Genomic DNA, 27,835 nt, shown 5'->3' with positions numbered 1-27,835 from the left:
TAATATATTATATTAAAATTATATATATATATACATGTATATATATATATATATATATATATATATATATATATATATATAAAGCACTAAAATCCAACAACACTCAACCTCCAAAGTGTCTGATCTAATAGTAGATAATAGGTCAAATAAATATATATATATATACCATTTTGGGAAATACATGTACATATTGTTTAAGCTCAGGTACATTTTTAAAAAGTGTAAAAATTTGTCATGTTTTAATCTTCTTCCACTAAGAACATTATGCAAGAAACCAGAAATTCATCTATAAGGCTATCAAATTGTAAAGGTGCGTTCAAAATTGGGGGGGGGGGCAGTTGGTTTCAGCTTGCAACCCTACTAAATTTATGTACTTCATAATTTTAAGAGAATTTTTTGTCCCACAAATTTAGTATCATAATGTCACATGACAAAGTACCTTGGGAGCTGATGTCTTGTGGAATGTTTGAGTTATCGCTGTATGGTTCTTCTCATGCTTTCCTTCACTATAAGGATGATTAAATAGCAGCTGATTTCTCATCTACAAATTAACAAATGGTTTAATTCATATTTGCAGTTTTTATCAAAACATCACGAGCAAGAAAATCTTTAAATGTCAATATCTTTTAAAGGACAAGTTGATAATTTACCTTTGCATCCAAACATTTTGACATCGTGTTTAGCACAAGATCACATGTGTCAAGGATAATTTCATCCCCTATTGGTTTGTATTTTTCTCCTATGACACTTTGGTAACCTTTGCTGTCATTTTCTCTCCTCCTTGTGTAATGTTTTTCCCAGAGATCATCTGGTCTTTCATTTATAACAAACTTCTTTGTCTTGGTCCATATTTTTTGTGGTACATATGGAATGGCTAAAATACAATGATTTATCAGTTGTTGAAATAATACAAATTATTATAAATACACAATTACTCTTCGGAAAATCTGCCTATTTATGAGTAATGGTCATTTTCGCTAGCCAAGGATGAAAATCACAGTGGATCATCACCATTGGCAAAGAAGGAGTAACCATAACGGTTTAATTTCAATATTATATTAATACATCCATTGTACTGTGTTTGTGAATTCACGTCTTTGACATATAGAGTACAAAATTGTTCAACTAAATACATGTACTTATTCAATTCTTTGATTTTGGAAGTGAAAAAAATGTGCCTGTACTCAAGTTTCTGTCCTCTATATGATGTAAAAATATAAATCATTTAATGTTGACAACCAAAATTTGGACCTTTTGAATGAAATGACAAGAGCAATATTCTAGCCTTAGTCTTTTTTTCTTTTTTTTTTTTACAAAAAAACCAGTGAAATGTTAATTTTGTAATTTAAAGTATTTTGCATAATCACAAATTAGACTTTAAATGACACATTTAACCTACAGAATACTTGAAATGTGATAGACTTACTAGATTGATATCCATTCATTTTAAAAACTTCGTAAACAATAACACACGTACCTCAATCTTTGTTTACAAAACAAATAATAAACTCTCTATAATGAACTTTTGTCCTAATATGTGACCTCAACTTTTTTGTAAAACCTTTTTGTAATGAAGTTCTTTTCGATTTTGTGCAAGCAATAGAGAAAATGATAAATTGTAGAATAAATAAAAAGAAATTTCATTACATATGGTGGCAGTGGTGGGATTGTTAGCGCTCTATTGTGTATGGAGGCCTGGTTGTATCAAGTGTGACATTTGAACTGTGCTGAGTAGCCAAATTTTCATTTTGAGTTTTAGTAAATTAACATTTTATCAAAAAGGAATTTGAGAAATTTTGTATTTACTTACAGATATTTACTAATGTTTGAACTTTTAGTTAGCAGAATCTGTTAGTATTTGAACCATTTTGTATTAGATATTAACGGCAATCTAACAAATTAACTTAATGATAACAGGATGATTTCACCTTGTCCATCGTCAACTTCCCATATTTATGTAGCGATATTCCATTATTACCTGCATATGGTGTTTATATCTCTTAACTGATTCCATATGCAAGAGCTTGTTCTGCGTATGATCAGTTTTTTAATCAAGGCCACAGGCACTTATATCGCTTGGGGGCCTAATTACTATATACTCTTATATGTAGTAATTAGGCCCCCAAGCGATACAAGTGCCTGTGATCGAGGCAGCCTACTGACAAACAAGTTGATGGTGCAGGGGTTTCAACAGTCTCGTTTAAAGTCAACATTTCACAAATTCTATGGTTGTTATAACAATCTAGTTTGTCCTTACAACCTATCATTGGGTCAAATGCTGTTTGACTTGTTTCATACCAATTGTTAGGCCGTTCTTGGCACACTAATTTTGACTACGGATAACTCCGCTTACCTGATCAAGATATAGGGTTCACAGTCGGTGTGACCGGTTGACAGAGGATGCTTACTTCTCCTAGGCACCTATCCCACCTCTGGTGTGTCCAGGGGTCCGTGTTTGCCCAACTCTCTATATTTTGTATTGCTTATAGGAGTTATGAGATTCATCACTGTTCGTTATCTTCCCCTTTCATTATTACCAGTTACATTTTCAGCCTGGATTGATATATTTGTTGTATTGACCATTGAATTGTCTTGACATATATTCGTTAAATTTATTGTCAATATTGCCAGGTTTATTTTATAAATTTTTTTTTTTTTCACAGTGAGAGAGTGGGTGTGTGTACATGTGAAAGTGTGATTACTTTGTGTTTTTCAAACATCTTTAGATTTCCTCTCTTATTGCTAAATAAAATTTCTTTTATTTATTCTAGTACAATTTATCATTTTCTCTATCCAAAATCCAAAAGAACTTTTTTTGAATCTCAAAGCGACGCTTAAGATATGCTGGTAAAAACAACCACACTGATATTTTGAAATTGAAAACTTTCAAATTTCCTTTATTTTGTTAAAAAATGCAGTTTTATTAGAAAGTAACCTTAAAAACCTGCTGAATTCGAACCCGTGATCTACAGTTCAGCAGTTGACGCGCTAACCTACTAAGCTATGCAATGATATTTGAAACGAATAGACAAATATTGCTGATGTTTATATTTTTATCCATGACGATGTATAATACCTCCTTAAAGAAAACATTTACAACAAAGTATTATCTGTTTATGAAGTTGTTTTAAACTTATTAGACAGTAAATTTTTATCATTAAAAGTGAAAAAACAAAATTCGGTGAGAAATCGTGAATCTGTCCCTGTAAAGATAATTTTGTTCAATTTTTTTTTAAAGAATCAACATGAATCCCAATGACTCACACAAGTAATTTTCTGAAAGAAATAATAATTTTATGCATTTATTTCCAAATTAAAAATGATTATAATCTTAAAATTATGTCCCCTGAATTTTTGCTTCCTGGACAAAACACAAGTTGACTACTAGTGTAACTTTTGACAAACATGCAGTCATTTCAAAGTTGAAATCAATTATATTAGAAAGGAATAAGATGATTGGGGGGGGGGGGGGGGGGGGGGGGGGGTTTCCACCAAAATGAACTTTACTATATTTTTAAGTACCTAGTACTCATCTGACCTTTACATTCCTCCCTCCTTAAATAGTCATTGCACTCAAAGACACACAACCCAGATTCTTTTTGCCCTTGGCTGGACTTTCACCTGTGCAAATCCAGGGGTGGTCTACGTCATCAAATGTAAAAGGGAGAAAATGCAACAGACCATACAGGGATTCGAACCCAGGCCCCCTTGAACCCGTCTGACAGTTACATTAGCAATAGTATGCCAATCCACAGATGGTGCATTATGAGTACACAGGCAAGGTCATTTAGTATGATAGAATCAATAACAATTAAATGTTCAGATAATGAAGGCAGGTATATGCCTGGAATATAAAGGGGAAATAACACATTGTCATAGTGATCGACTTGTTTCTGAAACATGAATGAAAATTTAAATATCATCAATACTTGCAATTTCCATTTCAATCAAATTGTTCACCTGGGTAGCTCAGTAGGTTAACATGTTGACTGCTGATCTGTAGGTCTACCAGGGGGTTTATTTCTTTTATTTTTTTCAAGATTACTTTCTACTAAACTTGCATTTTTGTTTTTAGCTAGATAAGGTAAATTTCAAAGTTTTCAATTTCAAAATGTTATTGGATATATCCTCGACTTTCCACCCATGTTGTATCAATCCTCCTTATTTTACAGGCTCAGCTTATTGAAATTAGCACAAATATTCTACCTTAGCTGTCTAATAATACTACATCGACTAACTCACCTGCTGGGACTGTAAAATAATTTCGTACAAGTTCTGTAATATCACTGCTCTTTGTATAAGTTGATAATAATTGAGACATGCTATTTCACTACACAGCAAAAGCCGCTTTCTTTTTTGTTTGCACGTATTCGTTTCTTGGCGCCATATATCACAATAGATGACGTCATAATGAAAATTCAATATCAACCCCGATGTGAATGTATAATAAATAAAGGAATATGAAAAATTATGCAATGTTTTCCTTATATCTGTTAATATTATTTAAAATAATATAAGCATGTTATATAAAATGTATAAAATCAAAATATCTGTCCATTGGATTGGATCACGTGCAGCTCCAATCGTACCGTAATCCTGAAATATCGTGCCCCAACTGTAGTGTTTTTATTGTTGTTTATTTACAGTCGAAGTAATGTGGTCATCCCCGAGATTATATGTATGAGCAACATATCTCTGAATGCTTTATGAGTTTATTGAGTGGACAAAACGCACACTACTCTTCACGAAGACAATTTAAATATGGGTCTAATCGGTCTAATGCAGACTTCGTGAAAGTTTTAAAAACCTACCGATGAAAGTCAAGGAAAATGTAATATTTACCTGGCCGAAGCAAATTTTAACCAGATTTGGTGACTTTCGGACAGTCTGTTAATATGCATCATAATGTGTGAACAATAGGAAGACTCACAGATCACAATGTTTACCGTATGCTTTACTGGGATTACTTCTAACGATTAATTGAATCAAGAACCCACTTTCGCCGTTTCTCAGTCTTCCTATTTTTCTTTTCTCTCTTTCTTTTTCTCTCTTTCTTTTGTAGCAGACGACCGGAAAAAACAACAATTTTATAAAGTAGAATAAACCCGAGCTTTTAACCATAAAAATCCGGAATAGAATTCTTGTTAGGTCTAATATGTTTTAGACCAGTGACGAAAATAGGTTGTGAATTTTTTTTCTAATTATCAATACATTTTGAAAGTTTGATATTTACTTTATTCAAAGTTATATGGCAGGACCACGGGCAGGGGAATATGTACAGTGGCGGATTTAAGGGAGGGCGCATCTACTCCCCCCCCACCCCCCAACATTTTCAAATTAAAGGTATTTCGTGGTCTCTTGTATAGAAAAATAAAAGAAGCAATAATTTCTTTCACTCTTGTAGAAATAAATGACAAAATCTTTTGATTTATTGAAATCATGAAATATAAAACTCTGTTGTTTATAATGTATAATATATGATAATAGAACTCCACTTTAGAGATTTATCTTATTTTATTCTGCTAGATTAGAATGGCACAATTAGTATCTAGTAGAGTTTGGTTTAATGCTATTAATATAATTTTGGTTGAACTAAAATTACATGTATATTGAACAAAATTACTAAAAAGAGAGAGACAGAAATCATCAATAAATGATAAAATCATCAAATAAAATACAGAATTATTAAATGAAATATTAATGTATTATTTTTTGTTGAATCAAAAACTAAATTATTTAAAATCAAGCTAAATTGTTAAATATATGTATGAAAGGTGAGGATAACAAACAGTGATCAATCTCATAACTGCTATAAGCAATACAAAATAAATAGTTAGGCAAACACGGATGCCTGGACAAACCAGAGGTGGGATCAGGTGCCTAGGAGTATAAGCATCCCCTGTCAACCGGTCACACCCGCCGTGAGCCCTATATCCTGATCAGGTAAACGGAGTTGTCCATAGTCAAAATCAGTGTGCCAAGAACGGCCTAACAATCAGTATGAAATAAGTCAGACAGCATTTGACCCAATGATAGGTTGTATTGATGAACTAGATCGTTATAACGACCATAGAATTTGCGAAATGCTGACTTCAATCGAGACTGTTGAAACCCCTGTACCATCAACTTGTTTGTCAGTAGCTTGCCTCGATTTAAAAGCTGACCATAAGCAGAACAAGCTCTAGTGTATCCAATCAGTTGAGAGATATAAACACCATATGCAGGTGATAATGGAATATTGCTACATAAATATGGGAAGTTGATGATGGAGACGCTGAAATCATTCTGTTCGTCATACAGTTGAGTTGTCAGTTTGCCATAAAATGTCTACTTTCAATAAAATATCTAAGTATGAAGCAGAAGTGGATGACTTTGTGGTGTCTTTTATTTCTAGCTCACAGGGATATATCGAATCGACATATGAATGAAAGTTATTATTGTTAATAGACAAAACGTCATTGATATATCTAAATGCCAAATTGAAGGCCACAGCAAGAGATTTTTTCTTCTTACATAGAAGTTTTTGAATAAATTCTGCTTCATATGAATATAGAAACAGGTCAGCTAACAAGCGAACACAATTCGTGCCCATGGGAATTCCAACAGACTGTTGGAAAACCTGATCACCAAAGACAATGAGAAACTCTATCATATTTTTTATTTCAACTTCAGAGTAAAAGAAAATAAATGAATTTATTAGATATAGTAGCGTCTTAAACTTAAATTATCATTATTAAATATCATCTGCACATAACTCTTCTGAATAATTAATCTGCAGGGTCATTCACAGAGGCCAGCTTACAGAAGCTTTCAATGTGACAACAGGAGTTAGACAAGGATATATACTTTCACCTTTCCTGATTGTTGTTGAATGGATAATGAAATCATAGAATGGAATTCACTTGGCACATGCATCTATTCCACATGCACACATCAATAAAATCAAGAGAAGGCAACTGGTATGGAGTGACAAATTAACGTAAACTCCAATAATTGAAGATATCTATATCATCAATTCATTTGATGTGACGTGCAATAATTCAATTAAAGATCTCTTCAAGTACTTAAATAATGATATCTTCAAATTAATGTGTGCATAATTGAATTTGAAAGCATTAATCATTCTGCTGAGTTGAAGTGTGCTATAATTGAATTGTTGCTCTCTTCAAATGAATTGATGATACCAACAATTGAATTAATGAGCACTATGATGGAAGAGGGCAATAATTCAATTAATGCAAGCATCAATTAATGCATACCATAAATGAAATATTGTTCTCTTCCATTGAATTATTGTATGCATCAATTCAATTATTGCATGATGCAATCATTCAATCAATGTGCACAATAATTGAATTATTACCCTCTTCAATTTAATGAATATAATTAATTCAGTAGATGAATGCAATAATTCTTTAGAGAGAGAGCAGTTATTTATAAAGAGATCATCAAATCATTTATGCCAAGCTCCAAATTCAATTTTGTATGCAATAATTCCACGGCATTGATGTGCGCATCAATTTGATTTATGAAAGTGATAATTGAATTGATGCACGCATGAGAGTATTAATTAATATGATGTGCACATCATTTCAATTATTGTGTGCAATATTTCAATTGATACATGCATCAATTCAATTATTGCCTGCAATAATTCGATTGATGCATGCATCAAATCAATCACAGCCCACAATAATTCAATTTATATATTCATTTACATTTGTGTTAATTTGGCACTCCATAATCTGGAATGCCAGCCAATTCTTAACATTAACAAAACAAAGACCAGGGTTCTCAGGGCCAACATGGTAAACACAGGGGAATCCTGGGAAGAAGTAAATGCTTTCACCTATTTGGGTAAATGTTGTTGACTAACAAGGATGCATGTACTGATGCCAACATCAAAGCAAGGATTGGCAAATCCAGAGACTCTTCCTGCTCTTAAAGATATCATATAAAAGTTAACTTTCACTGACAGTTAAATGTCTAGTTAACACTATAGTAATAGTTAAATTGATGGCAACTTAGGTATTCAATGTATAACAGCCATATTTCTAGGGCTGAAACGATACTTGATGGAATCAGAGTGAATCTGAAGTAATAAACCCGTCAGATCAGCAGAAAATGTTGATTCATGAATCATTGTCATCCTGTCAGTAATTCCTGCTCGTGATCTCCGATGTGCATTGACCTCGGAGGTCATCAGTTCGGAAAAAAGCGAAAGGGAGGCACTGAGCACGTGTTAGATTTGTAAACAATTTAACATGCCAATTGCATAGAAAATCACTACCAAAATTTCCTTTGAGTTGCACATTTGCGTAATTATTACTTTCTTACAATTGTAACAGGAAGGGAGAAAATGCAACGGACCAGACCGGGATTCGAACCCGGGCCCCCTGAATCTCTAGTCAGGTGCTCTACAAATTGAGCTATCTGGCCACCGGCGATCGAACCCGGCTGACCGCTACATTCCTCCCTCCTTAAATATCTTCACACCCTGAAGATATCAACCCAGGATCTTTATCCCCTGGCAGGCATTTTCACCTGTCAGTTCCAGGGGCTGGTCTACGGCACCAAATGTAACAGGAAGGGAGAAAATGCAACGGACCAGACCGGGATTCGAACCCGGGCCCCCTGAATCTCTAGTCAGGTGCTCTACCAATTGAGCTCTCTGGCCACCGGCAATCGAACCCGGCTGACCGCTACACAATTATAGTACTTCTTGTCATTCATGAAAAGATGGAATATTTTAAACAAACGAAACGTGTAGTTATTCACGTCAGTTTCCATCTTTGTATGTGACGTCGGTCTCAGCAACCCGATTATGTTGTGCAACCATCGTTCCCATGTCCGTGTATATGACGCAATGGTGGTTTATACGAAATGCTCATTGTAGGTATGCTCTCAAACAATATTCCCTTCTTTATTTTGCTGAATTTTTCTTCAGATCTTGATTATTATATCAGTTATGCCGATAGGAGTTAATTGATGCATAATTGGATAGTTGAAAAAATGCCGTCAGTTACAGCTCATATTGCTTTAACATTGTAGTCAATGGGAAGAGCACGTTTTTAAAAAAAATATTTTTAAAAGAAATTATATTTTCATACAAATCTCTTCGTAGAAAGTTACATACACTTCCTCTATATGAAAATATGAAATAAAATTAATCATTTACTACACACATTTTTAGAAAATTAGATTTTTCTTATTTTTACAAAGGGCAGATAACTCTTTTAAAAAGTCTCAAGTGTAAAAAGGTCAGTTTTTCATGTGAATTTCATCTACTTCACTTTCATCATTATTTAACCCTAAACATTTATGCTGATTTAAATTTTCAAAATTGTTCATTTTGTTATACATTGAATACCTTAACTGTTAGTTAAAGTTAACTAACGTTCAATCAACTGAGTCCTGGTGTTCAAAGTATTTAAATTGACACTGCAGATGAAAGTCAAGATCTTTATAGCAATGTCAAAGCTATTAAGCTAAGGATCTGAGACGTAGAGGACAACTTTTAAACAGTATCAATTTCAGAGAATTCACTCCTATTTGCTTATAATAAGGAGAATCGTACAGATACATAGGACTAACATCATCACTGATGGGCCAGGGTACCTGTAAAATGCAAAATGAAACCAATAGAAAACTAAACAAAACTAAATGTACCAAAGAAAATCAAAATGAAATATATTCAATGTGTTGTTTCTGAAAAATGTTGTTCTGTTTTGCATTTCATAGGTTCTCTCATCAAATAGAATTCATGGAAGAATTTCAAGACAAATCAGATTCTCTTTGAAATCAAAATTATAAAGAGATGAATTAGGCATACTTTCACAAACCTCTAAACCATGTGACATTGCAAGTTTTATTAAGCTAGAATCCACAAGTGAAATAGAGGCATAGAGGTTCGGGTGTAGACACACAGGCCCGGGTGTAGACACAGAGGCCCGGGTGTAGACATAGAGGCCCAGGTGTTAGACATAGAGACCCGGGTGTTGACATTGAGACCCGAGTGTAGACGCAAAGGCCTGGGTGTAAAAAAAGACATTGAGACCCGAGTGTAGACATAGAGACCCGGATGTAGACATAGAGACCCGGATGTAGACATTGAGACCCGGGTATAGACATAGAGACCCAGGTGTAGACATTGAGACCCAAGTGTAGACGCAAAGGCCCGGGTGTAGACATAGAGACCCGGATGTATACATAGAGACCCGGATGTAGACATTGAGACCCGGGTATAGACATAGAGACCCAGGTGTAGACATTGAGACCCAAGTGTAGACGCAAAGGCCCGGGTGTAGACATAGAGACCTGGATGTATACATAGAGACCCGGATGTAGACATTGAGACCCGGGTATAGACATAGAGACCCAGGTGTAGACATTGAGACCCAAGTGTAGACGCAAAGGCCCGGGTGTAGACATAGAGACCCGGATGTATACATAGAGACCCGGATGTAGACATTGAGACCCGGGTATAGACATAGAGACCCAGGTGTAGACATTGAGACCCAAGTGTAGACGCAAAGGCCCGGGTGTAGACATAGAGACCTGGATGTAGACACTGAGGCCCGGGTGTAGATATAGAGACCCAAGTGTAGATATAGAGACCCAGGTGTAGACATAGGGACCTGAGTGTAGACACCAAGAGTTTGGGATTTACCTGGAACCAACTGCAGAAAAGTTCTGAATATAGATGTTTGCAAAAGTTTTGTCAGTGGTCTATGCCCCAAGAGAGGTTGCTGGTGTAAGTAAATAAGTTAGAAAATGTGTAAATAGTTCTATTAGGGCAGAGCGAAAGGTCCATCAGATGTATTGAAATGCAACAAGGAAAATGTGCAAGATCATTTTTTGATGTATGCTCGACCTTTTCATTCTTGAAAATCAAGAACATCTTTCTTGTTCTTCCTACATACATGTTTAACTAAAGTAAAGATATAGTATCAAATATTTGTTAACAAGTTCAATAGATGAGAATGAATGAATAAACAAGTACTCACTGAAGTGATGCCAAGATTGTATATATCCTAGTAAAAAGTGAAACTTTATGAAAAAATTCATAAAGTAGATGCTATTTCATAATCCAATGTTAATGATCTTTCTTTCTTATTTGAGACTAGTTAGGCTATTGCAGCAATGAGGAAAAATAAGGACCTTCAAGGAAGAAAATGTGTTCATATCATGGACCCCAGATATCCAGTGAAGCAACAGTATGGGGTTAGTTATATCTAGTTAGAATATATGGGAACATTCAGATTCTTGAAGTAAAATTCCTTTTCATATGCATCTATATTTATCACAACCCTATTGAGACATCAGGGGTCATGGTTTGAAGAAATTTGAATGTACACAGCTTACACTACACGAAGTATTCATGTACAACTATTTGACGAATTGTAACTTGTGCTCGAGAATAAAATTCATAATTTGATATTTTTCCAATTAAACTTTGAACTTCAACTGTGTCCCGCCCTTGCAGCAGGGGTCATGAGGAACAAATCTGAAGCTATACTATGTGTGGATGCTTATATGGAATTGATTAATTGTACCCTTTTTGTTCTCAATTATTTTCATTTAATAATATTCCTTTGTAAAACTTTATCCCCACTTGTAGCCCGAGAGTAATAAATGAATATACACAACATGAGGATGAAGGCATTTTCCCTTGTTGTTCTTAGGAAGATGTTTTAGAGAATGCTCCTATATAAAACTTAAAACCTGCTTTGGCCCTTAGTCACAGAGTGTGAACAAACTTGAATCGTTATTATATAAGGAACCTTTCAAAGTCTTGATTTTTCTAGTTTAGTAATTCTTGAGAAGATTTTAAACACCACACCCTGAATTTCACTATTTCTTACTAACCTTCTCTTGGAAAAGACCTGGTGTTTCATATGAACAAACTTCATCCCATTCACAAACTGATCCTTTGTGGTAAGTTTGATTAAAATTGGCATAATGGATTGGACAAAAGGTCAAAACTGTGAAAAGTTTACATCAATGATAACATACAAAATCAGAAGAGCTCATCCAAGTCTGAGACAATCAATAATCATATCTTTCTAATACCAGTATTTCCTTGCATAATATTTCATAGGCGTAGCTTGGGTTCGAATATTACCGAGGCAGGGGGTCTGGGTCCCAGAAGCTATCGACATTTTAACAACGTAAAAGGTGTTTTTTTTTACCGAGGCAGCTGCCTCGGTTGCCTCAATGGAAGCTACGCCACTGTATTTTAAAGTTGCTTTTAAAATTTGTAACTTAATTCACCAAACTTTGCATTGTACAATGTACTTAATTTTGACATGGTTATATTTAAAATCCCATGTTTGACTGACCCAAAGAGCATTTCCTGAGGATGACTGATTACCACTGTATTTACCTGTAGATGACCGAATACCACTGTATTTACCTGTAGATGACTGAATACCACTGTATTACATGAAGAAGACTGAATACCACTGTATTACCTGTAGATGACTGAATACCACTGTATTACCTGTAGATGACTGATTACCACTGTATTACCTGTAGATGACTGAATACCACTGTATTTACCTGTAGATGACTGAATACCACTGTATTACCTGTAGATGACTGATTACCACTGTATTTACCTGTAGATGACTGAATACCACTGTATTTACCTGTAGATGACTGAATACCACTGTATTACCTGTAGATGACTGATTACCACTGTATTGCCTGTAGATGACTGAATACCACTGTATTACATGAAGAAGACTGATTACCACTGTATTTACCTGTAGATGACTGAATACCACTGTATTACCTGTAGATGACTGATTACCACTGTATTACCTGTAGATGACTGAATACCACTGTATTTACCTGTAGATGACTGATTACCACTGTATTGCCTGTAGATGATTGATTACCACTGTATTGCCTGAATATGACTGATTACCACTGTATTACCTGTAGATGACTGATTACCAATGTATTTACCTGTAGATGACTGATTACCAATGTATTTACCTGTAGATGACTGATTACCACTGTATTTACCTGAAGATGACTGATTACCACTGTATTTACCTGTAGATAACTGAATACCACTGTATTTACCTGTAGATAACTGAATACCACTGTATTTACCTGTAGATGACTGATTACCACTGTATTACCTGTAGATGACTGATTACCACTGTATTACCTGTAGATGATTGAATACCACTGTATTTACCTGTAGATGACTGATTACCAATGTATTTACCTGTAGATGACTGATTACCAATGTATTTACCTGTAGATGACTGATTACCACTGTATTTACCTGTAGATGACTGATTACCACTGTATTTACCTGTAGATAACTGAATACCACTGTATTTACCTGTAGATAACTGAATACCACTGTATTTACCTGCAGACGACTGATTACCACTGTATTACCTGTAGATGACTGATTACCACTGTATTACCTGTAGATGATTGAATACCACTGTATTTACCTGTAGATGACTGATTACCACTGTATTACCTGTAGATGACTGATTACCACTGTATTACCTGTAGATGACTGAATACCACTGTATTTACCTGTAGATGACTGATTACCACTGTATTACCTGTAGATGACTGAATACCACTGTCCATGCTCCTTATGTCATCATCATCAACCGGTTTTGATTAAACAGGCCATGTATTAATCCTCATGTCGAGGGTGTGGCCTGTCTGTCTGTCGAGAACGAAGTCTTCCTCTCCACGCATGGCGATCCAGTGGGTTGGTAGAGTCCATGTTAAGGGCTACATTCTGCATTCGTCCCCAGAAAGCTTTGATCTGCCTTGGCCCCAATGTGCTACAATGTTCATGCATCTAGCCTGCGAGATTCAGTTTGTGCTGCGCTCAACGTGTCCAAGCCATCTCAGCCTGCTCAATTGGAGAACTTGAGCAATGTCTCTTTTGAGCCTAGATAGAGGAGTCTCAAAGTGGATGTCTTCTTCAGGCTTGACCAAGCAGGTCCATCTCATCATGGCTCTGTCGTTACGTTGAAGGCGCTTAACGGTGCTTGCTGATGTTGCCCACATTTCTGAACCATAGAGCATGACACTCCTCACACAGCTGGAGCTTGACCTCTGATTGTAGCAGGGAGTTGCTTGTTTGAGAGGATAAGAAGGAGTTCTCTGAACTTTTTCCAAGCTGACTTGCACTGCCATATGGCTGCAAGTTCACACCCTCCACCAGAAGACATGGTATCTCTGAGGTATCAGATGTCAGTAACCACGTCAAGTGTGTCTCCATCAACCATAACTACTGGCCTATTGGTCTTGCCGTGCCTACACAGCGTGGGCATGAGTATTGTGGGTCCAGTCTGAGTGGACCTTTAACTCCACTACAGTTCTTGTGGACCCAGCAAGAGCAGCTGGTACAGAAGATAGAGTTTCTTCCTGTTCTGGTTAGACATAACGAACAACGGTGTTTTCCTGATCTTCTATGGGAGTTCAGGTTTGGTCCAGCAATCATTACTTTGGTCTTTCCCATGTTCACTCTTAGACCCTTTGCTTCCTTGCCCTTCTTCCCTGTGGTGATTCTGTCAACTAGTGCCTCTAGTTAGGTGTCGACAATGGCAAGGTCATCAGCATACAAGAGCTCCCAAGGGCAGCCAGTGCGCAGCTCGATTGACATGGCTTCTAGGATGATGAAGAGCAGTAGGCTCAATACAGAACCCTGATGTACACCTACTCCCACTCTAAAAGCGTCACTGTATCCGTCTCCATCACGCACACGGCTCCTAGCATCTGAGTATATTGATTGTACCAACAGTACCAGCGGATGTGTATTGAAAATCCCAGAAACACTTGGCAGTGTTTGATTATTTATCTTATCAAATAGAATAAAGACTTGCCTGTGTTTTAAATTTTATTTCATCAAGTCAAACACTGTCTGTTGAATAACAATGTAATATATTACATTAATTAAATGAAACATCTAAAGTTGAATGTCACTGACAAATCACTGAAAAATTGAATAGGTAAAATCATATTAACAGTCTTGAATTGGTATTTATCATCCATGAAACTCTTGCATAAAATTTCCATCTCTTACAAAACTTTTATCCATTACCAAGATGTTATCCATGTTAAACGAAAATTGCAAAATAACAAATTTGTGACAGTTTCACCCTAGATAAATGAACATATGCTCTCCAAAAATACACCAGTACCAGCACCAATATAATCAATGCACTAGTCATTACTCCACTTCTTTCACAATTGCTTTTTTCCTCTCTGGAACATATGGAACAGCTCCAGGTTTGCTGTGTCTTCTTCTGTTGGACTCTCTGCAAAGAGAAAGGTGGGTGAAAAATACATCAACAAGCAAATTCTGTGAATTCTTGCCTCTCGCTTTTAAGTTCTATTCATTTAATTTGTGCTTTTTAAAGGGAGCGGGGGGGGGGGGGGGGGGGGGGTTCAATCTTCTTGCAGTTTCAGAGATACAATTGATGTAGTGACCTTACCTTAAAAAAAACCCAATACATTGTAGGTCATGAGAATTCTTCAAGTAAAGATTCACTGCAAAATGCTTAAACAGTTTATGAAGTATAATCTGGAAACTGTGACCCAGAACTGACTTAGGGGTCATATAAAGTTTTCCAATGTAGGTCAAATTCCAAGGTAAAAAATGTTGGTACCTAAAAGGTCATCACAAGGAATACAAATTTGAAATATGCAAGCCCCAATGTCACCCATTCAAAAGTTATGGCCAGGGCTATGGCCTCGATTATGGGGGACTTAAAAATAAATTAGTACGCCAACGGTACATAATACGCCCGTGAAAGCTAATATAGGGTATTTTTCTTGCACCATGATTTGTAGAACTTGGTTTCAGGTAGTATCAACAATCACCAGGGCGTGACATACTTTCTTTGCATCGTAAAAACAGACAAATCATGTACTGTGTATGTAATATTTTCACTTGGCATAAGGTGTATATGTACCAAGTTTGATGGTCCTAGCCCAAACAGTTTTGTCTGTATCCTGCTACTATGACCTTCACCTTTGACCTTCAGGAACAATAGGCATCCTCCACTTGGCATAAGGTGTATGTGTACCAACAAGTTTGAAGGTCCTAGCCCCAACAGTTCGGTTTGTATACTGCCTTCAAGGTTTTCCTACTAAGTGATACTGTGACCTTTGACCTTGAAAAAAATAGGCATCTTCCTCTCATCATGGTGATCAAATGTACCAAGTTGTAATATCCTAGATCTTGCGGTTCGGTTTTTATCCTGCCTACAATGTTTTCCTACTAAGTGATGCTACAACCTTGACCTTTGAAAACAAAGGTCTTCCTCCACCTTGGCATGAGGCGTATGTGTACTGAGGTTGACAGTCCTAGCCCATATAGTTCAGACTGTATACTGCCTACAAGGATTACCTATTTACTTATACTTTGACCTTAACATATGACCTTGAAAAATGGTAAGCATCTTCCTCTCATCATGGTGATCAAATGTTCTAATCTGCAATATCCTAGATCTTATGGTTTGGTCTGTTATACTGCCTACAAGGTTTTCCTACTAAGTGATACTGCAACCTTGATATCTGACCTTGAAAAACAATAGGCATCTTTCTTTCATCATGGTGTAAACAAATGTACCAAATTGTAATATCCTGGAGCTTAAGGTTTGGTCTGTATCCTGCCTATAACGTTTTCCTACTAAGTAATACTGCAACCTTGACCTTGAAAAACAATAGGCATCTTCCTCTCATCATGGTGATCAAATGTATGAAGTTGCAATATCTCGGAGCTTACAGTTTTGTTTGCATCCTACCTACAAGGTTTTCCTACTAAGTAATACTACAACCTTGTACTTTGACTTCTGTCTTTGAAAAACAATAGGAATCTTTTTCTCATCATGGTGATCAAATATACCAAGTTGTAATATCCTGGAGCTTACAGTTTGGTCTGTATCCTGCCTACAAGGTTTTCCTACTAACGAATACTACGACCTTAACCTTTGACCTCAGATCTTGAAAAACAATAGGCATCTTCCTCTCATCATGGTGATCAAATGTACTAAGTTGTAAAATCCAGTAGCTTATGGTTCAGTCTGTATCTTGCCCACAAGGTTTGGACAGACAGACGGATGACGCCATACCATAATACGTCCTGTCTTTGATGGGCATATAAAAACACTAGAGGCTCATGGACCATATCGCTCACCTGAGTAACTTTGGCCCTACTGTTCAGCTATTGTGATTTTTAAAAGATTTCTTGTATAATCTTTATTCCTATGAAAACTTTTGACCCCAAATTGTGACTCCAACCTAACCCCTAAGGGTCACAACATCACCATGATAAAAAGTCAGAAATCTAGGTATGTAAAGTAAATTCTTGCCATAAGGAATCTATGTACAAAATACGAAAGCAGTTGGGGGATAATAACTTTTCTTAACAGTAGATCAAAGTCCAAGATTAATGTTACAAGGTCAAAAACCTTGGCACCAAAAGATTGATCTGCTTTAAATGATATTAGGCGACATTATATACCAGATATATTTCATACTAGACCTAATGTTATGAAATTTCATAATCTATTTGCAACCAAAAATGAAAAATTACTTTTAAAATTGTGTAAATACATACAATTAATTACCGAGAGAGTACACTCTCCGGTTTAAATGTATATATAGTCTATTATTGTACTTATTTATTATCAAGACTGTGATATATATTTATAAGAATTACTTGTGCATGCGTGAATATTGTTTTTGAGTGCTTGTTTAATATGTTTTCTATGTTGTGTTAACAGCGAATGAGAAAAATAAAACTTGTACAAGGAATGCATACATGAAATATGAAGATGTCTCATTCACCATTCAAAAGTTATCAGCAAGGTTCAAGTTTGAAATCTGAGTCAAACTCTAAGGTCAAGGTCACAAAGTCAAACATCATGACATCAAATGAAACTAGGAAGAATTGTTTTAGCACACTAAAACTAATATCTCCCCTTCCATTTTCCATCGTTTTTTAAACAAATTTTTTGGGATCATCTTTAAAGTGAAAAATTTAGATTTATGGTACATAATATTCGCATATATGTGTATGTGCTTCAAACTAGGAACAGTGTTGTGAACATATGATAGTACATTAAACATACCAAATATCAAACGCATATGTCAAAAGACATCAAAGTTATAGTCCGGACCAAAACAAATATGCCCCAAAATTCTATTTTTTGATTTTTACATAAAAGGTCAAGGTCAAAGGTCAGCAAAAAATGGCACGTGACACACTGTCTTATCATGGTATACCCACATACAGTACCCGTAACGTTATTCTTGACATTCCTATCGTGTTCTATCGTGCGTGTATCCTATCGTATCGTGCGTGTATCCTATCGTATCGTGTTTTGAGTTTATCAGGTTTTCCGTTTTCTATCGTGTTTTGCGTTTATCAGGTCTATCGTGTATCGTATTTTGTGTGCATCAGGTTTTCCGTTTATCGTGAAAATTGTTTATCGTGTAGCTTTGGAAACTATCGGAATTGTATATTAAATCTAATGAAAAAGTACGATAATTTTCTTAAGCTTTATTCGTTTTGTTAAAGAAGCTATTTTTAGGAATCGAGAAAAGACAGTATATTTGAAGGAGAACATAAAGCTGTCGATTTTAAGGCAGAAGAAGAGTTATTTGTCAGTCCAGAGAGAGTAAAAATTTATCACAATTTCATTCTTAAAGTAGTATGAAAAGTAGGCAGTGGTCTGCCGAGCAAACCGGGGACAGTAAATCTGAAAGCTCCTTCATCTGAAGTTCATAAACATTTGCTTTTCTAGAAACAATTATTTGTAATCAACACTAACAGAGAAATATGGAAGTTCCGATTTAAAAGGAAAAATAAGTAAATTACATTGTTTATTACATATATTTTAATAAAGGCTCCTTTTCTTCCGATTTTTTCTCACCTGTGTACTATTTACATGTATATACCCACTACTGAACTTGTGCGCGTATGTGTATCACCCGTGTTTTGACAGCAAACATTCTCATTGACATTGTATTTCACACATTTAGAAGATTAAGTTTTAGAAGGGTGCAATGGTGTTGCATCTCCCAAAAGTCTGCCCAACTGGGCATGACTCGGCTGTCATCGTTGTTTTTACTGGAAATTAATGCCGGTTTTGATGATTATTTGAATTTTTTTTACATACTATATAAATTTTTAAGCATTTCAAAATTGTGAATTTAAAAAAGCCGTGTTTTGTTTATTTATTTCCCCATATTTTATTTATTTTTTGTTATTAAGATATCATTTCAAATACATATGTTCCAATTACTTATGAAAATCAATTATCAATGACATAGTGTAGAAATATCTAACGTATGAAGAGTTGGTATAATGCAGTGGATCTTTTTTAAAGCGGTCATAATGAAAATAATTGTAATTGTGGAATGACCGGTGAACTTCAAGCTTGATGCAAAATAACCCCCTCCTCGCTACACACAAAATATTACTTGGTTTTATTTCATATTCAAGATAATAGACATTAGAATAAGAGAGCTACTGAAGCATGATATCACTACATTATATTACATTTAGTTAATTCCCTGTATAATTATTATATATTAAACATTAGGTGACAGTACAATTTTAGAATCATTGGCTGGGAAAATTCATACAGATATCAAATAATGAATTAAATACTGTATATAGTTTAGTTTTCTGATTTTAGCTGTGATGGCGTAAAAAATTCAAATAATTTTTTTTTAAAGTACGACCATGTATTAAAGAAATTATATGTTTTAGGTGTGTAATGAATATTGAAATCCTTCAGTATTATTATCAACATAATGTAATTACGGTATCAAAATTTCGTTCTGTCTAAATTGCTTCTAAATTAACATTTCTATCAGGTTTTTCATTTATCGTGAAGATCGTTTACTGTGTTTTGCGTTTATCAGGTCTATCGTGAAGATCATTTATCAGGTTTTGCGTTTATCAGGTTTATCGTGTATCCTATCCTATCGTGCGTGTATCCTATCCTATCGTGCGTGTATCCTATCCTATCCTATCATGCGTGTATCGTGTTCTATCGTTTATCATGTCAAGAATAATGTTGCGGGTACTGTACCAAATGTCAAAAGACAAAAAAGTTATAGTCTGCAAACAAAAATGACAAAAAAATCTATTATTTGACCTTTACATAGAAGGTCAAGGTCAAAGGTCATAAAAATGACATAGTGTACCCACACACCAAATATGAAAGGCCTATTTCAATCGCTTAAGCAATATTGTCTTAAGCAAAAAGGTCTCCAAACTTGATCTACTATCAATAAACGTAATTAGTGGTGTAAATATTACAATTGCGCGTGTTTATCAAAACAGCAGTATGAGATTGCGTCATTTGTATCCATGTACACCATAACAAGATGCAGTGATTTCATTGGATGTTTTATTTATAGTGGATTGCGTAATGGTCTAATGAGCCCGACTTTTATATAGCGACTGATGTCAAGGGTTAGTGCGAGGTACGAATCAATAACCCTTGACTTGTAATTACATTCAAAGTAACAAGCTGTATGCCTGAAATATGAGCCTTGGTCATAACTTCTGAACTATTCAGGTTAGAAACTCAAAAGAAGGTGAACTGAAAGGTCGAGGTGAACTCTCTATGACAGATAAAGAGAAAAATCATGTCAAGGTCAAAAGTAGAAATTTCCACATGTTGTTGGTTGGTGACTCACTTTCGTTTGCGTGATTCCCTCATAATTCTCATCTCCTTTGACAGACTGTGTATTTGTCTGGGCACATGTCTGTGTCGGGCAATCCTTCTGATTTGTGGGTGATGCATGAATTTATCTTTCAACTTCTCATTATAATTGATGGATGCCTTCTCTCTCGTGGTTATCTACAAAATAAAGGCTTACAAAATTTATCTTCTTCAATGGGAAATACCTTATGTGTTTTTGGAAAGAAGGTCAAAGGATACCATAACAATTCAACAGAGAAAAACCTCACAAATAATTGTTATAACACTTTCAGTTGATAAGTACCAGTACAGTAGAACCCTCTTAATGTTTTATTTTCCAAACTATTGCATCACAATGAGCAAGTCATCATAATAAACAAGCTATTTCATCACAATAAGTAGGTCATCATAATAAACAAGCTAATTCATCACAATAAGTGGGTCATCATAATAAACAAGCTATTTCATCACAATAAGCAGGTCATCATAATAAAAAAGCTATTTCATCACAATAAGTGGGTCATCATGAAAAAATAATAAACAAGCTATTTATCACAATAAGTGGGTCATCATAATAAACAAGCTATTTATCACAATAAGCAGGCCATCATAATAAACAAGCTATTTCATCACAATAAGTGAATCATCATAATAAACAAGCTATTTCATCACAATAAGTGGGTCATCATGATAAAATAATAAACAAGCTATTTATCACAATAAGTGGGTCATCATAATAAAAAAGCTATTTATCACAATAAGCAGGTCATCATAATAAACAAGCTATTTCATCACAATAAGTGGGTCATCATAATAAACAAGCTATTTCATCACAATATATGGGTCATCATAATAAACAAGCTATTTCATCACAATAAGTGGGTCATCATGAAAAAATAATAAACAAGCTATTTATCACAATAAGTGGGTCATCATAATAAACAAGCTATTTATCACAATAAGCAGGTCATCTTAATAAACAAGCTATTTCATCACAATAAGTGGATCATCATAATAAACAAGCTATTTCATCACAATAAGTGAATCATCATAATAAACAAGCTATTTCATCACAATAAGTGGGTCATCATGAAAAAATAATAAACAAGCTATTTATCACAATAAGTGGGTCATCATAATAAACAAGCTATTTCATCACAATAAGTAGGTCATCATAATAAACAAGCTATTTCATCACAATAAGTGGGTCATCATAACAAACAAGCTATTTCATCACAATAAGTGGGTCATCATAATAAACATGCTATTTCATCACAATAAGTGAATCATCATAATAAACATGCTATTTCATCACAATAAGCAAGTCATCATAATAAATAACCTATTTCATCACAATAAGTGGGTCATCATAATAAACAAGCTATTTCATCACAATAAGCAGATCATCATAATAAACATGCTATTTATCACAATAAGCAGGTCATCATAATAAACAAGCTATTTCATCACAATAAGCAGGTCATCATAATAAACAAACTATTTCATCACAATAAGTGGGTCATCATAATAAACAAGCTATTTCACCACAATAAGCAGGTCATCATAATAAATAAGCTATTTCATCACAATATGTGGGTCATCATAATAAACAAGCTATTTCATCACAATAAGCAGGTCATCATAATAAATAAGCTATTCCATCACAACAAGTGGGTCATCATAATACATAATTCATATATGATCTATAACTTTTCAAACAAAAAACAGGTCACGCTGAACATGGTATATTTATTTTCTTTTGTACATTATGTAGGTATGTATATTATCTATCTAATTAATGAAATAAAATGTTCAGCATAAAGCCAACAACTACTTTTCAACCGAACTGGGATGATTTCATCCAAAATATTTGACTAAAAATTATAGCAGATAGTGGTAGTTCACAGAGTTTCAAAAAAAGACAAATATGGAAATGAACCAGGGTTGATTTGATTGGTTACCAACCATGGCTACATCAACAAGCAAAATCACTTGCAGCTATGAATTTCAGTTTGTATAGAACTTTAATAGTTGCTTGGAGGTATTTTGGCCACAAGTGTAGTGCGAAAATAAGTTTTGATTTTGGGTCTAAAGTTTGCTGTGATTTGATGCATGATATGAAAAACATGCCTAAAAGACTCGACAGATAGAAGATCTAACTTTTTAATTAATAAAATCTTTATAAAGATTAAAAACATTATTTGTTAATATTTTTTAAATATACAGCTAAAATCTTTTTTTTTAAAAACAGGTCATTTAGAAAAAAATAAATACATGTATCAGACATGTATTTTAAAAAGAAATTAAAAAAAAACAATTAAGATACACTGCGATTTTTCAAATTTGAACCAATTAAGCCCTATCAGAATTATAAGGGTCAAAGAGAACATTGTAGTAAAAAAACCTACATTCCATTAATGTAAAATGGTTTACAAATTAAATGAATTTATAACGAAAACTAATTTCTTGATGAAAAGTGCATAGAATTAGCAACAAAATGATTATTTATTTCTATCAATTTTGATTGGGATCAGTACTTTTTTCTTGGTTCAAATCTAAAAACAACAATATTTCTAAACTTTGGTCATTTCATTTCAATTTCTTTTTTGAAATATTTATCCAATATATAATTTTTCCAAATAACATTTTTTTAAAGAAAAAACATCAACAAAAAAACCATAATTATATTTTACAGATATTCTTTATTTAAAAAGTTGGAACATTTACATGAGTCTTCTTAACAGGTTTTATTAGATATTCATATCAAATCAAAGCAAAGTTTGGATTTTAAAATCTCTTATTTGCAAACACAGCACCTTTTTTATATCATTCTAGAAATAATCATAAAAAATTCATATATAGAGGATCTTGAGCAAGTGCTTATGGCATATGAAATTTATGAAATGAGTTGCCAGTTTTAATATTTCCTGAGCCTTGGCAAGAGAAATATTTAAACCCAGAAATGAATTTCATATGCCATAAGCATGAGTGTAAGCCTCAATGCATCATCTGAAAAATGTTCTTGAGTGCAAGAAATAAGATCTAAAGATACGTCAACTTGATAGCTAAATTGAAATTCTTAATATTAAGTGATGTCATTGTATTACAACAACAAATGAAACAGGAATAATTATGATAGACTTGAATAACTTTTGTTGTAAAACTATTTTGTATCTCTATCAGCACATGCAATTTTGCATTTTTCATGTTGTTATTGTTTGACGTCATCTGCTCTGTCACAGTTTGGGGAATTAAACTTAGCCTGGCGCTTGAAATTTCTGTTTCAATGTCAATGCTACTTAATTTCACTTCATAAAAACACAAACTCCTCTTGGAACAACTTTGGTTACAATTGCATGCCCTTTACCCAATCTGATTAGAATAAGATCTTTGATCCGCTCCGTTATTGTTATGTCGCTAAAAATGTGTAACAACTGTAACCAAAATGGGACATTAGCTAATGCAATGGAATATCATCTAAATATGAACAATATACTTTGCCTGCCAGAATGATCTAATGCAGGAATAAATAAGCTTCAATATAAAGATGTGAAGGCTTCTAAATGGTATGCTTTACAGTTTTGATAATTATCAGGGGCTTAGTTGCCAACTAACTTGATTTTGTCAGGTTACACTCGATTTTTTGACCTGTAACCTGATTATTTTTATGACCACCGGGTCATACCTTTCACCCGATTTCCGGGTTTGGTTGTGTAAATTAGTTTGTGCGTATAAGAACTAGGGACAGTTTCTACAGTCATTTGGCCCAGAAAATAGATGATTTCAGTAGGAGTCCCAAAATCGTGCATTCAAATAAGGAATATATATATTAAGCAAATTCAAACTACGTTTAATTTGATCCCAAATTGCTTTGTGTTGTATGACAGGAGCGTGAAGTTGGCATAAAATTGCCAAAAATGCAAAAATCAATGGAAATTTTCATAAATTCAGGGTGTTTTCCTTTCAGAAAACATACAGCCCATGTGTCGAGCAAATTTATATTTGAACACATTGTTCATCTTCTCTTAATACACAATATATATTAATTTCATTTTGCTCGACGGATGGGCACACCTTTTCCTAAGCAATAATCTGGATGAAATTTAACAGTTATCAAGCTCTTTTTGAAAAAAGGCGGGAAAAACTCTTATTCATGACATAATAATACTATAAATTAAGAAATAATTTTTATTTAAGTTGAGATACTATGCTTGGCATATATTTAACTTATTCAAAACACAGATCAAGCTTGATTCAAGACTCCTTTAAATCAGAGAATTTTGGGGGGCCTTTTTATGTACACAATTGCACCTTGTTCTTTCCAGTTTGCAACACAAGCTTGGATCTAGGTAAACAATGCCAATGGCCATGTACATTACAAATAAGTTATCAAAGCGAGTGTTAACAATTATCTGTGAGTTGTTTTGACAAATCTGGGATTAAACTCCTTATGTAGAATGGCTTCCATCAGGAAGAGATCCTTATCAGGGCCAATGGACACGCCAACAAAAACAAATTAAAAAGATCGATACTTATGATCCTACCAACTTTGGGGAAACGACTTTTCATGGGTAAACAGTATGAATTTCTTGTGCATTGTTCAACTTGCACTTGTCTATTAGGTCTGGAGCCAAAAATAATCTGACAAAACATGCCAAAATGCAAAATCATGTAATAAATACTGATCTCTCTAGTCATCTAATCACTGTCACGTAGAGGAAATACATAATGAATTCAGATCTGAGCTAAACAATAAATGCAGTTATGCATTATGACCAGAATTTTTGCTTCCCAAAGAGGGTCATGACCCTCTTTTTACATGTTGGAGGTTGGCAACTATGATCAGGGGATGCTAACTCCTCCTAAGCACCTGATCCCACCACTGGTTATTCCAGGGGTCCATGTTCGTCCTACTCTTAATTTTGTATTGTTATTCGTATTTATGGGATCGATCACTGTTCATTATCTTTCATTTTTCACTTTACATTGTTTTGATAATTGCAGCCAAAGAACAAGGTACGATTGTGTACATAAAAAGGCCCAAAAAATTTCCGTTTTATATGCATCTTGAATTAAGCTTGATCTGTGTTTTAAGTTAGTTAGATATATGCCAGATATACTATATCAGCTTAAATCAAAGTTATTGCTAATTTGATAGCTTTATTACATCATGAATAACACTTTTCCCCGCCTTTTTTCAAAAAGAGCCTGATAACTGCGTTAAATTTTATTCATATTTTTGCTTAGGAAAAGATGTGCCCATTTGTCGAGCAAATGAAATTAATATATATTGTGTGTCAATAGAAGACGAAAAATGTATTTGAACATGACTTTGCTCAACGCATGGGCTGTATGTTTTCTGAAAGGAAAATCCCCTGAATTTATGAATTTTTTCATTGATTTTGACATTTTCGTAATTCTATGCCAACTTCACGCTCCTGTCATATAACACAAAAGCAATCTTAGATTTAATTAAACGTAGTTTGTGTTTGCTTATATATTCCTCACCGTAATTGAATACCAGATTTTTGGACTCCTACTGCAATCACCTATTTTCTGGGCCAGATTACTGTAGAAACTGTACCTGCTTCTTTGACACTTGCACCATTAGGGTTTCTTGTTACTATCTGTATATGTTCATATATGTTAAAATGGACCCATTTAACAGAGTTCCTCTTTTCAATTCATACCATTCCAAGCTTTTCTGATGCCCGAGCTTTCCACACACGAATATTCATTTCATCAGATCCTGAGATGATGTATTTGTTATCTAAAGACCATTTCACCACCCTAACCCTCTGCATTCTTTTTGTGTGGTAAACTTCTCTGTAAAATGGACAAAAAATAAAAATACTTTAAACATCATAAAAAACCCATACTTTTTTGACACTCATTAAGGGTTATTCCAGCAAAAAAAATATGGGGGGGGGGGGGCACTTTATTTTTAAGACAGCCACCCATACAATTAAATTTTCCTCTGCTACCACCACCCATACAAATAGATTCTCCCCTGCCACCACCACCCATACAAATAAAATTAAGAATTCAATACTGAAATCACCTATATATTAAGATTTTCCTTTAAAAGTAGAGTTCAGTTTTAACAAGTTCATATTGGTCTTAATCCTATGTGCATGCAACTATTTTTTAGATAAGCCAAACGTTGATATTGTAATTTGTGATCCTTTCTCTAGCCAAACTCAAGTTGTAATGTCATCCAAAGCATGTTGATTTTAATAGTTAAAAGAGAAGGTTCACTCATACCAAAATTATTACACTACCTTAGTGGCCTAATGTTTAGCATTTGGTCTTCTAGCAGTGTTGTACGTAGGTTCGAACCTTACCCTTGATATAGGCCCATGTGTTAAAACAACAGGTTGTACATGTTGGTGTTTCAGACACGTGTATCACATCACAAAGTTCTGAGAAAATTCGGGTATTTTCAATTTTTTTTTACATGAATGCGGGTATTATTATTACCTTGAAAGACCTGACAATAACTGCCTAAGCCAATGACTGATAAAAATGTAGAATCACATTTCGGTGGGCTTATGGCTGAAACTTCTTTGTTAACTCGTACATAATTTTCTTCTCGTTCCCTTCCGTGTTCACTAAACATATCCCTTAATAGATCATATCTGGAGATGGTGTTACTTCTAATCATGTCACTCCAACAGAAAACATTTCATTTTCATTTATTCATTTTTTATTGTCATTTCTACACAAACCGAAATATTTACTTTGAATAGAGTTATCAGCCCATTTATCAATCTTTTCTTTGTACATAATGTAGGATGGCTCCGCTTTTCTTCTTCCTTTTCTTTTATAATAAAAGAAATTTCGGAACATGATACAGACTCTGTAATGTCTTCATTTTTATCATAATTCACTAGCACCCCCTTTTTTTTTAACCTAGAAGAGAACCACCCATACAAATACATTTTCCCTACTCAACACTACCCATACAAATACATTTTCCCAAATCACCCCCACCCATCCCAAAAATATCAACTGCCTCCCCCCCCCCCTACATTTTTTGCTGGAATAGCCCTAAGAATTCATCCATGGTATTCTTATCCTAGGGTTTCAGCATTCCTTTACCACCAAAAATATAAATC

General features: G+C 34.5%; 2 protein-coding genes across 3 annotated transcripts in view; both read right to left on the bottom strand.

Annotated features, from left to right (window-relative positions):
* The window catches only part of LOC125648411 (uncharacterized), a 109,381-nt gene extending 105,006 nt beyond the window's left edge, over positions 1-4,375 (bottom strand). The window contains exons 1-3 of the mRNA XM_048875514.2: positions 4,243-4,375; positions 651-874; positions 440-541 (exon numbers count right to left, since the gene is read on the bottom strand). Coding sequence (XP_048731471.1) covers positions 440-541; positions 651-874; positions 4,243-4,321 — 405 coding nt within the window. The 5' untranslated portion in view covers positions 4,322-4,375. The remainder of the gene's footprint in view (positions 1-439; positions 542-650; positions 875-4,242) is intronic.
* A 10,498-nt stretch (positions 4,376-14,873) lies between these two features.
* LOC125648419 (DDB1- and CUL4-associated factor 13-like) overlaps positions 14,874-27,835 on the bottom strand; it is a 48,716-nt gene continuing 35,754 nt past the window's right edge. For both annotated transcript variants that reach the window (XM_048875524.2, XM_056139636.1), the window contains 3 exons: positions 26,408-26,543; positions 20,713-20,876; positions 14,874-15,308 (listed from right to left, as the gene is read on the bottom strand). In XM_048875524.2, coding sequence (XP_048731481.1) covers positions 15,221-15,308; positions 20,713-20,876; positions 26,408-26,543 — 388 coding nt within the window. In that variant the 3' untranslated portion in view covers positions 14,874-15,220. The remainder of the gene's footprint in view (positions 15,309-20,712; positions 20,877-26,407; positions 26,544-27,835) is intronic.

This window comes from Ostrea edulis, chromosome 6, assembly GCF_947568905.1.
Source record: "Ostrea edulis chromosome 6, xbOstEdul1.1, whole genome shotgun sequence".
NCBI classification, from domain to species: Eukaryota; Metazoa; Mollusca; class Bivalvia; order Ostreida; family Ostreidae; genus Ostrea; species Ostrea edulis.
Note: the sequence above shows the minus strand (reverse complement) of the source record. Positions and strands in the feature narration are given on the sequence as shown.